Source organism: Onychostruthus taczanowskii, unplaced genomic scaffold (genome assembly GCF_017590055.1).
Source record: "Onychostruthus taczanowskii isolate IOZ18803 unplaced genomic scaffold, ASM1759005v1 scaffold2, whole genome shotgun sequence".
Lineage (NCBI taxonomy): Eukaryota > Metazoa > Chordata > Aves > Passeriformes > Passeridae > Onychostruthus > Onychostruthus taczanowskii.
In genome coordinates, this window is record NW_024499239.1 from 7,934,737 (window position 1) to 7,947,091 (window position 12,355).

The 12,355-nt window shown below is 35.0% G+C and overlaps 1 protein-coding gene across 1 annotated transcript in view; it reads right to left on the minus strand.

Annotated features, from left to right (window-relative positions):
* The window catches only part of WDR19 (WD repeat domain 19), a 38,110-nt gene that overhangs the window by 23,492 nt on the left and 2,263 nt on the right, over positions 1 to 12,355 (minus strand). The window contains exons 4-17 of the mRNA XM_041402832.1: positions 10,941 to 11,056; positions 10,199 to 10,314; positions 9,791 to 9,871; positions 9,326 to 9,438; positions 7,898 to 8,071; positions 6,632 to 6,702; positions 5,290 to 5,462; positions 5,076 to 5,190; positions 4,237 to 4,343; positions 3,705 to 3,827; positions 2,278 to 2,427; positions 1,609 to 1,756; positions 775 to 979; positions 40 to 199 (exon numbers count right to left, since the gene is read on the minus strand). Coding sequence (XP_041258766.1) covers positions 40 to 199; positions 775 to 979; positions 1,609 to 1,756; positions 2,278 to 2,427; positions 3,705 to 3,827; positions 4,237 to 4,343; positions 5,076 to 5,190; positions 5,290 to 5,462; positions 6,632 to 6,702; positions 7,898 to 8,071; positions 9,326 to 9,438; positions 9,791 to 9,871; positions 10,199 to 10,314; positions 10,941 to 11,056 — 1,852 coding nt within the window. The remainder of the gene's footprint in view (positions 1 to 39; positions 200 to 774; positions 980 to 1,608; positions 1,757 to 2,277; positions 2,428 to 3,704; positions 3,828 to 4,236; positions 4,344 to 5,075; positions 5,191 to 5,289; positions 5,463 to 6,631; positions 6,703 to 7,897; positions 8,072 to 9,325; positions 9,439 to 9,790; positions 9,872 to 10,198; positions 10,315 to 10,940; positions 11,057 to 12,355) is intronic.

Genomic DNA, 12,355 nt, shown 5'->3' on the forward strand with positions numbered 1-12,355 from the left:
TAAATTGCCATATTTCCTAGGTAAGACTTTATATTTTACCTTTACTTGCTCTAGTGACATCACCATCCCAGCATTACCAGATGTTCGATAAACACGTATTGCAAAATCCACCTCCATATGATGTAAGCAAGCTTTGGCCAGCTCGTTCCAACAAGGCTGGTCATTCAGAAGTTTGCAAACCTCCCATGCTTCTGAAAACCTGCAGAAGAATAAAACATATTTACAACTATTTTAATTTTAGGTATTACTCACACTCAAAACTCCCTATCAATCTTTTTGTCTCTCTATTAGAGAAAACATAAAAACATTTCCTTCTAAGCCATGGAGAGAGAGATGCATCAGGAAGAAAGGAAAAATACAAATGTGTACCTTACAGTTCTATTTCTCCTGTTTCTACCACACTTTTTCAGGAAACCATCTGCTTTCCCTACTATGACATTCTTTCCATTGTACTGATTTTGCTTTGCTCCATTATAGTGGGAGAAGAGTATGACAGAAGCACCCTCAGCCAGTTTCATAGGAGCCATTGTCACAAAGTCCTGAATAAGTCTTGAAAAAAATGGTTTTAGTCTTTTACTCCACACTGAAAAAAAACCCCTGAACCATCACTAGTCATTTACTTTGCTTGGTCTGCCTGGAGAGCTATGTGAACCAACAAATCAATCTGATTTATCAATATTCAGCAGGACACTTTAAAATCACCAGGATATGCTATATCGAACTACAAGCACAGAAGAAAACAACTTATACAATATAATTAAGATGCAGATGTACCTTTTCAACATTAGAGTCTGAGTAAGCATTTGTCTCAGCATATCGGGTCCAAAGTCTTTCAAATTGCCAAGGAAACTGTGAGTACTTAAATAGACACTGTTTGTTTTCCCACTTGGTGTCTGACAAGTTAATTCTCCATTATACAACAACAAAGGTTTATGGGAATAGGGGACTTCCGTACCACCTGCCAAAATAATCCTTGATCCTAGATTCAAAGATCAGGAAGAAAAAAAAGATGTCTTGTAAAAATCCCTACATGGTAAAAAGTATAGCAAGCAGCTGAAAACATATATTTGCAGGACATTAATCCAGGGTCTGTAATTCTGGCAGCCAGCAGCAATTACACAAGCACACATCTTTCAGTAAATATACAGAATGTAAAGCTTCTAAACCAGTAAGGTCCTTTTCCAAATGTTGTTAGGTACATTTCAATGTTTCTCTCTCGCAAATATAGAAATGGCTATGTTTACAACTTTAACACTTTCAATGAATACAAGTTTTGTGACCCTGATGCAAGTTTTGTCACCCTGATCCTGAGATTTTTCTCATGAATGCTTCAACATACAATTGAAGCACAATGTGTAACTTTCATATGAAGTATTATAATAGCAAGAAGCTTATGGAGTTGAGACCAAAATGCCTTGAAGCCTTACAGAGAAACCTGCAAAGTAAATAGTTTTCTATACATAAGAAATATAAGTTGCTTCAAATCTTCTGTATTACGATTTATTTCTATATGTATTTTAAGACAAATGAAAATTCAGAACATGTTTTACTTTAGTAACTAAAATAGTATAATCTTTATGAACAGCCTTTTTAAAGAGCTTATGGTACCTTGAATGGTATCCTTATGAAAAACGTAAGTGTATACTTTATCATCATCAAAAGCAACAAAAACACCTTTATCCATTGGCCAGTTTTCCCACAGGATTCCTTTAATGGTAGGTGAGAAGTCTGGAATCTCATATACTCTGTCATTTACCTACATATAATGCAAAAGTAAAATTACTACCAAGTGACTAAGGAGAGAAACAAAATATTCATCCCAGCTGTGATTAAAAAAATTAAAAATAATGTAAGTAGTGCAGAAATATGAAAATTGTTTTAAGAAAAAGTCTCATTATAAGCAGTTATTCTGAATAACACAAGAATTTAAATTTGAAGTGGAGAAATACACATTATATAAATGAAATTTACTATTTTTTAAGAAAAGGTATGGAGAGGCGAAGTGAAGCTGAGTAAATTATCTGTATTTAAATACACAAACACATACATTTTTGAAAACTGCTGATCAGGAACTTAGTATAATTAAATTGTCCTGATCTAGTATGACAGATTTTATTTCCTTACATTACCATTAAATTATCTTCAAGTTTCCTTGACAACTTCTTCTGTCACCATACATGCTGGAGTGCCAAATCTTCCTCATTTTCCAACAAAAACACTATTTAATTGAAAAGCCTGCTTGTACATATATTGTATTGGAATCCCACACTAACTTACTGGACAATAGACAAAGCCATCACTTTTGTCATCTATGAAAACCATTCTGGTTCCATTGGGATCTGGAAAAACTTTTCTCACACTGACAGGATGTCGATATTCATTCACATATTGCCAGTCTTCAATGAAGAAATAACGAATAACTCCAGTCTAATGAGAAAGAATAGAAAATGTTAATAATTACATCAGTAAGTGGCAAGTAGGCAATTAATTTGGCTGTAGTGTCTTCCATCTTAGAGTACCAAGTGTTCAAAAAAAGTACTTCTAAGTGGGTTTTTTGCCTCATTCTCACACTCTGTTTTGGGTAACACAGGAAAAACTTTTGGGGGACAAAGAAAGGATTTGGGAGGTTTCAGGGGTTTTCTGTTGGTTTTGATATTTATGACCCTCTGCTTTGTAGAGATATCTGAGCAGTCCTCTAAACAAATGAAATGTCTGTCTCATTGCTGAGAGAAGCCTAACCTTCAAAAACAGCTGCAAAATTTGCTTCCAAGGAAGAACCACACATTCTTAAGAAGAGAGATACCTAACTCGGGGAATAAAAGCAATCAAACTGATTTGTGATTAAAGATATATTTTTAAAAATGTGGCTTTTGACATCAATGGTAGTATTTGCACATATCAAATTCATTGGTTGCAAATTTAGTACTTCAAATTTACCAGTACCAGTTTAGGTATTGAGGAGGTGGGAAAGGCCTCATCTGTTATAAAATCACTCAAGTTATTAAAACAGAGACAGTGGTTCTGCCTTTCCTCTGTAGGGTCAATACAACAAGCGATATCACAAAGATCATGATACTACAATGCCAAATGTGTCCTGTATTTCCAGTGCCACAAAATATTAAAAGGACAAAAAACTACCCTCATACATAAAAATATCTCCAGAAAAATCCATACACATGTCCACATCCTTTTTCAGTGCCCTCCTTAATTCCTATCCTTATTGAAACATGTAAAAAAATTTGTCTTTTGACAAAGGCTTCAGTAGCAAATCAAGGCTTTCATTTATGCCATGACATTTGTATACATCAGTACCTTTTTGTCCACATTTTTCACATCACCACCTAAATCAACAAATTTGTAAGGAAAGTGCAATGTTTTTACTTATATCTGGAAGACATTTTGATTGCTAACCCTCTCACTAATGCAACAGAATTAAGTTCTGCTATTAAAAGCAATGTTTTGCAACAAACACTAGTAAAAGCAAAACTTAACCTTCCTGCCAATGCACGTCATATAAATGCAACAGTAAAGGAAGCTGGATGCAATTTTGACTGTATTTGCTCAAAGTTCTTGTATAAAAAATAATCCACTCTAAAGTTCACAGATGCACTTTTTGTTTTGCTAAAAGCATGAACAGTAATAAAAAAAAATCCAAACAGAAATATATTCCACCTAAAAGATATTTTAAAAGAAGTAATACTCACATCTGTACCATAAATGAGGAAGTCACTAGTTAAGGCATGGCACAAAATTCGGTATTTATCATCATCTGCTGGGAAAAGTCGAGTTTCTCGTTCTTCCTGAGCACCCAAACCCTCACTTTCTATCTAAATATAAAGAACAGAATGAACTGAAAATCTCCACTGTTAACAATAGGGTATCATAGTGTTGCTTGTATCAACCTGTGAGAAAATGAGATGAAAAAGAACTTGCATATGCATCCCTTAAGAACCTAGCATCTGCTTCTGTCACATTACCAGAGACCTTTAAAATAAAACTTGTTAAATAGATGACAAGAAAATGTTTTTCTTCATCGGTCTAGTCTAGGTTGTATTTCTAAGCTCAGCTCTATATTTTACTTAGCCAGCAAAACTATTCCAAAGAGTTTCTAATTTTTATCTCCATTAACTGAATATAATTCCATTTTATTTGATTTTTAATATTACATTAACTTGCTCAGCTTATATCAACTCATTAGTTCAACACACTGGCAATCCAAATTGCCAGAGCTCTTACCATATGCAGCTGGACTTTACCCTCAAAGAGAGCAGCAGCATAATCAGAATTAAGGTGCATACTTGCTACTGTCCCCAGGTACTCCACATCTTTAAGCTTTTTTACATCTAAAGAATTCAAACAGAAAAGATAAGGTAAAAATATTTTGATTTTGTACAGATCTTCTTTTAACTAAATTTGCAGCTGAGTAAGTAGATCTCACAACTAAACAGAGAGGAGACAAGGCACACATAAAGAGACTTTCTTCTTAGCAGTCAGAGAACTGGTTAGAAATTACGAAAGAAACTCTTTTCCCATGCAACTCTGACTAGTATTGTTACAGTTTTATTTAATTTACTGTCACTGAAAAAAGGGATGCTTAGAAAAACATGAACATTTGAAATCCGCTATCTAAAATTTGCACACGGCATAACCAAATTTTTCTTATCCCATACAAACAACATGAAGATCTGCCAAACTGAAAATTTAAACTCTCTGATCATAGTTCCTAGGAACTTTGCCAAACTTAGTACTTTAAGACACAGATATATAATGTCTCAAAGGCATGAAGTTCTTAATTGATTAACAAGATGACGTGAAAAAAACAAGTAAGCAACATTCTACATTTCATGACCAATACCTCAAATCTCAAATGAGAAGTTTTATTTCTATTATTTACAATGCCCTGCCATAACTGCTTCAGCCTGCGAAAATTATTATCCCATCCTAGCAGGACCACTGGCAATTCAAATTTTTTATTGTACAACATGAATGTCCAGAACTGCTAAAGACAATAGTAAATTAATACAATAAAATATAGAGTGCTGCAATAGTTTTAAGAGAACGAAATTTATGCTTACTATTCTCTCCAAGTGCATAAAACCAAGCCCGATTGTTCATTCCTACTGCCAAATGATAAACACCGATAGCGACAAAATTGGGCTCTACTTCAACAGAGACTGTGACTGGTAGCTCCTGTAAGAAAAAAACCCCAAAATAATATAATTTTCATCCACTTTTAATACTTATTTTAATTACATCTACATCAAGTTTAAAAGGAAGAGGTTATCATACGCTTTCCACATGATTTGCTATGGTGACTTCAAGCAGAGAAGTGAGGTATGCAATCCGTGTACTGCAAGCATCTCCAAGGATTGGAAGCTTTGTCAAGAAAACATGGAGGGATCCTCTTCGTGTAGATACAGCCAACAGCTGTCCATCATCTGTCCAAGCCATCTGATCTACACCTAAAATATTCACAAGTTGTTGTAAAAAAATACAGTTCTTTCTTTAACTACTGTAACCAACAAGCAATTATTTTGCTCTTAACTGTGAAAATTGTAGGAATTAATACCTAGAATATATGTACCAAAGCTAACCAATTAATACAATTCCAAGATCAATTAGAATCACTCAACTCAAACACATAATTAAGTAATATAGCATTTTCCCAAGAGTGAAGACTTCACAAAATCAGAGAGTGATTTGAGCTGGAAGGGACTTTAAAGGCCATTTAGGTGCAAACCCACCCTGCACCAGGCCAGATTACCGATCTGTTACAAAACTGATCAACACTCTTCCTCTTTTCAACACTGAAAAGAGCACATTCAGTTCAAGCAGTTCAAGATCCAGTATTATGGATCACATTCAAAGTGATCCATAATACTGGAAGTAGCTGAGCAGAATTCAATCTTATTCCCCTAAATGCCAAATCAGTAAGTACTACACACAGAACTGCTGTTTGTTCCTCAGTGTCTGAAAACGCCATCCAAAAAACTATACTCTAACTGACTAATACCAATACTCCAAGGGAGACCGGGAACTGTGCTGAAAATATCCTAAATTTCTTAAAAAGAAAAAAAAAATAAAAAAGGAAGGTTCTCAGAAATAAAAATGCTGGAGGCAACCAGATACTTGACAATAACTGAAGCATTTACAAACACGACATGAGGAGATAAGGGTGGAAACTCAGTACTCAAGAAAATGGTTTTGTAACACAGTTCTGGAAGCCACAGGCACAAGTCCTGTACATCAGGACAAGAAAAGATCAAATATCAATGTTAGAACAAGACATGCAAAAAAGCACCCAAAAAATCATGGAAAGAAGCAGAAACCAGTTAAGTGTATTATTGTAATAATCTGAATACACTGTAACAGATTCAAAAACACACAACACTAAATGATCAAATGTTCTGAGAGCTGTATTTCTCTATACTTTGAATAGGTAAAATATGCTCCCATTTTGCTACAGGTCACCTAATAAATACAAATTGGGAAAGCAGGAGTTTTTGAAAAATCCTGTATTTACACAGTTTTTCCAACAGCAGTACTTTCACTCCATGAACAAAGACACTGTCAAAATTCCAGTTTACTTAATTTGTAAAATTTTCTATCCCTATGGAGAAAGTTAACATACCTTTGTTTTCATCATCCAAATTTATTATGGCATACATTTCTCTCATATCTGTCAGATCATGGATTTTGATGCTAAAACAAAAATAAAGAGTCAGTCATTCCCACCAATCTAAACCTCAGTCATCATTAACTGAAAGAAACCCAAGACAGCCTAATGGAGCAAAAAGTAGAACACAAATGCAAAATGTCTCCCATTTCCTAAAAACCAACACATTATTATCCATCACTGTAAATAGTGTATCACTGTATCACAGTACAAAAATATTTGCTCAGAGAACGAAAATTTGAGGAAAAGGCACAAATCCAATTTGAAAGAAATGAGGGTTAGGGAACATAGACTGTTATTCCCTTTTGATCTGTTACAGCATTTTAGTTTTAAAAGACATTACTGATGGACACACAGGGCTTACAATGTGGATGCAAAAAACACTTTCAATCCTGCTGGATATGAAAGGGACAGAGTGAGAGTTTACTTATGCTGTCATGTCACTCAATGCAAGTTAAAGCACTCCTTAAAGAAATAATCTTGTACAATAGCTCAAGTGCTTGAAGTTGCACCATGTTTTGTTCACAGTTGTACCACTCTTGATGTGCAAGTGTCATAAATCAGCAGTTGGTCCTACACAGAGCTGGGAACAGAGAGAACAGTTTGACTCCTCCTATGACACAAGTCCTCTTTTACTGAAGAATTCAGATATCACAGAATCAGGGATTAGCAGACAAGGAGCTAAAGGAGCTGTTCTATCATATGCACAAAACATTTTGGAAAAACTCCAGTGTATTTAATTCCAGTTATTTATTTCCTTAATTGCTCACACTTTTCAACTTTTGTCTAGACTGCAGGTAAGACCAAACACTGGAGAGGAGGATATCAGGTATCAACATACTCAGTGCAGATTTAAATTAATTTTTCTCTTGTTAAGCAGATGTTTATGTTCAATCAATAAATCTCAGTAAAGAAGTTTGGACTTTCTTGTTGCCAAGCAACATAAAAGAAAAAGAATGAATCAAAAGGAAAAATACATACTGAAGTTTATTCCTTTTTTTGTTTACAATTAATGATATTAATTACAGTTGCAGAGATTTTTGCCAATAATAACTTCTTCTACGTCTAGGCAGAGCAGCAGTTCCATATAGCCATTAATCTTACCTTTTCTAAATTCACTTCTCAGGGAGCCTTGAAGCCTTAGGAAGCAGAGTGTGAATGCCCAGTAGCTCCAGTCCTGAGAGATTAATTCTATTCTTTATATATAAAACCACCACTTACCAATTGTCTCCACATGATGCAGCTTTGTTTAATGACTGTGATATAGCAATGCTGCTTAGATTATCCTTATGATTATGAGCTTGAAAGACTTCTTGTCCTATTTCACGAATGTGTGTAGAAATTACTACAAAACACCCTTGTGAGAAACCAATCATAATATAGCCATCACCATACCTGTTACAAAAAAGCAACAATTTAGGAAAGAGATCTATTAATGCAATATGCAAAAAGCATTTTCTTTCAGACTTCTGTGGTACAGTCAATGCCTCCCAGTAACAGAAAAAATAAAAATAAGAAAAAATAAACAAATTATGGGAATTTATATATATCATGTTGAACCACATAATATAAAATAGGTTAAGGGAAAACTATCAAAGGTCCCTAAAGGACAGAAACATGTCTGTTCCCAGATGCCTTGTAAGTCATCTTCATTGTCTCCTGTTTTTTATAATGCCACTTTATTTCAGCAAGCTGCAGTGATGCCAGGAGAAAGATTGCTGGTATCTTCATTGAAAAAAGCATACAAGAAGATGGCAACTTTCATTTCAAGGTTCTGGCCTATGTGGTCCCATCAAAGCCATATCAAAACAATAATGCCAGTCACTGTGTCCTTAAGGCCACTGCAAACACAGTGGAAGTACCAAAGACACAAATTTGTGAATATTCTGTTTACTTTTCATAGTATCAAGTAGAAATGAAGAGGTTAAGGCACAAGTAGTTACAGCACATGAAGATGAATTCAAACAATATATCATTAGCTCAACTGCAAGAAAAATCATTGCGAGGGAAACAGCCCAGGTACACCTTGTTACACATGGTCATAAACTAAGAAGCATATAGCTTCAGAGTTTTTTAGATTTGTAGTGTAAAGGGATGTCAATTCCATGTTGACTGAACAGGCATTGAACTGTAATGATTCAAAGATACAGAAATAGTACAGTTACTTTTTTGGTACAGATCTGAAACTTCTAGCTTAGGTTTTCTTCATAGGAACATTACCAATGGTATTGCACAATAAGAAGGCTACAAGAACTTTGCACAGCTTTGCAAACCAACAAACTAGCTGAAGGACACAACTCCACCCCTAGCTCTTCCATCAGTTACTCATCCAAACAGAAAACAAGCCATAAACCCATCAGTTTAATCTTCTGTAAAGACAGCAACATATTTTGTTTAAAGCTGAGCATATCAACAGTGATTCTGTTGGAATATACTGCTTTTATAGCTATTGAACCTTCAAGCAGAACAGTTAGAAAATGTAGACTACCTTGTGTTTGGAAAAGAATTACTGAAAAGTCTACAATACAGCCAAGAAAAATCCAGTCTGAGCACGGGATAGATGACTTTCTTTCTAGCATTTATCAGAACTAACTGGAAAATACTCAGCTTCTTAATACTAGAATAATTAATTAAGAAAATTTTGCTCACCATTTGTAGCTTACAATACTGCCATAAGGCTGCTGAAATTTCAGATCAATAGGGTTATCAGGGTCATTCAAATTAAAGAGGAAGAGAGTCTTCTTGCCAACCACTACACTGACCTGCCAATGAATGAAAAGAAAAATTAACATGACAAGAATAGCATAACTTTAAAGTAAAGCCCTATATTTTCACTAAAAGATGAGAGCTAGGAATTTGAATAATCCTTAAGAATCCCATGGATCTGAATTCTGAATCTTCATCAACAGTAGAAGAGATTTTCAGGACGTTCCCCTTCATGAGCCAGTGGTTCACAAGTCTAACTGCAAGCTCAGCAGAATACACATCTCAAATTCAAGACTTTCTCCACAGAAGTCTGCTCCATTTCCTCAGAAGAAAAGGCAGCAGGTCACATGGAGTTATCCTGTTAGATTATTCCCACTCGAACTACAGTATTTTGTAGTGACTTCTTACTGTGCTTTCCCTGGTTGATACTCTTTCATCAGTCTTCATAACTGAGAACTGCATGTTGCTGGGATCTGAGCTGATTGAGGTCTGCAAGAAGGGCAGATGGAGAAATCAACAGTCAATGTAGCCCATACTGGTGATAAATAATTGCGTTATTTCTGCCATGTATAGTTTTGCACAAGGACAGACAGGGAAAGTTACTAATGCATTTAGTACCAAGATCAAGAAAATCATTGGAGAAGACATGACCTCAGTTTGGGTCTAATGACATGTTAGCATAAAATATACTGAAAAAAGAAAAAGCTCCTGGTCCCTGAAAGCCCTGGGATTCAAAAGGCACAAGCTCCCATAGGTCCCAGCTTTCTTGGAAACCAGGAGTACATCTTAAAATCAAATGTCCATTATAAATACTACCTGTCTTATAGTATCCCCTTCCTGATTGCTTATAGTAATCATTCTGTCTTCACCTCCTAAAGCAAGGAGGTTTTCAGTACTCCAACAGCCACAAGTAATCCTCTTAGTGTGTTTACCTGAAAAAGAAAAAACCTATACAACACAAATCAAACACAACCACAAAAAACCCAAAAAAAAAAAAACAAAACCTGTGATGGAAATATACATCCTTCAGCCACTCAAACACAGATTGTCAGAATGTGAAACAACCTGTCAGAGCAAGAGCCTTTTTTATAAAAATCTGCTCTCAGATGGAAGTCTTTTGACTTTATATGAAACAGCACAGCCCTTGTTCTTCTATTTCTTTGCACCACATTTCTGGGGAACATGTTACATCCTTAGCCTTTATACCCAGAGGTACTCTAAGCAGGTAAGAAAGAGTAACTTAGCAAATGAACAACCACACAATTCCTTTGCAAGACAGGTAACACAAGTTCCCCAGGAGGCAGTAAGGCAGTCTTAGGTATTTGTGTGTATGTATACATATATATATATATATATATATATACACATATATATAAATCTTAGTATTCTCTAAAAATACTCTCCTGAGTATTTTTAGTACACCAAAGTAGAAGGTGCAAGTTGAGTATAAGCACATTTTTTTACCTGCATGTTCATATAGAGAACTGGAAAGGAAACTATGTATATTAGCAAAATTTGACTTTTACATGTGCCAGAGTAGTTTCAAAGCAAGCCATACCAAGAACAGAAATCTTGCGAGAAGTCTGATGGTTATATATGAGTAAGTTTCCTTTTGTTGTTCCAACAGCAAGTAAAGCTCCAACTCGAGACCATAACAAGAAAGACATTGCATCCCTAAAACAAAGCAAAAAATTCCTTTGTATGATAGAGATTCCTTTCATGTGTTCACACACATTAAAAATAAATTAAATAAATTTTACATTTGTCTTTAATTTCTATGAGTCATACAGACCAAGGAGAACTTTCAAATTAAGCAAATGTTCTCGACCAATATCAGAATTATCTAAGTATGCACAAGATAGTAAAAGTAATAAAAATTTTTAATTAGGCAATGTAACATGACTTGTACAGATGCAAATGGGTCTGTGAACATCAAGAGTCTTTGATGGAACCACTGCTAATTTTCCAGTCGCCTTTTGTATTATTTTTTTGTTTGTTCTTCAATAACCCTATGCATTTAGCCAACTCAAAAGTGAGTAGGTCTGGTTCTAGTCAATGCAATAAAGAAGATAGAAAGATCTATTTTAACTTGAAGTTTCAGACAGAGCAAGGCCTATTTTGGTGTATAATTAAGGCTATACAGATACTACATATCATGTTTTGTGCTCCTAAGCACAAAAAACTATAAACCAGAATTTTCTAATTAGTGCAGGCCCTCCCAGCTTTTTAAGTTTCACTCTAGGCATGCAATAGAAATTTGAAATATTGACATGTGAAATGACCTCCAGTATATTTGGTTTGCATATAAGGCTGCTATTCTAATTTCAAAAAGGGAAGGATATCAGAAAAGCCTCATTATCACACTGTTTATGTATTGGTGCTTGTTCTGCTTAAGCAATAATACTGTGACAAAAAAGGATCAGCAACTTACACTGATATATAATGTTCTACCAAGACTGCCTCCAGTAAACAATTTACCTCCAGTATTAGAGAAAAAGATCATGAAGGAACTGCAATTAACTGCAGACTCCATTTTGCTAAGTACCTTCTATTTTCTTTTCCACTTGCATACTGGAAGGTTACTCTTCTCCCCATAGTATTTGTTCACACATGAAAACTGTACAATATGGTCTGTTCACTCCCTCAATATAATGTGTGTATAACATACATCTTAAACATAGGAAAGAGTTGTTTCCACTCTCTCTCCTACAGGAGGAATGTTTATATAGAATGTAAAAGTTTAGTGGAATAGACTCAAAGAAGCCAGAAGTTCAATTGTTAAACCAAGCTTATCTATTAACCCATGCTTGATGGTTATGCAGACACCAGAAGAGTCTAAAGTCTGTGGCCAAATTCAGAAAGGTAAGGCTTTGAACCTTAGATATCTCCTTTCATCCTAAACTAGTCTACTTTGTGAATAGCATTTTAGCCCTCTTATTAATCTAAGGGAGAAAAAATTCTTAGCACCACAGA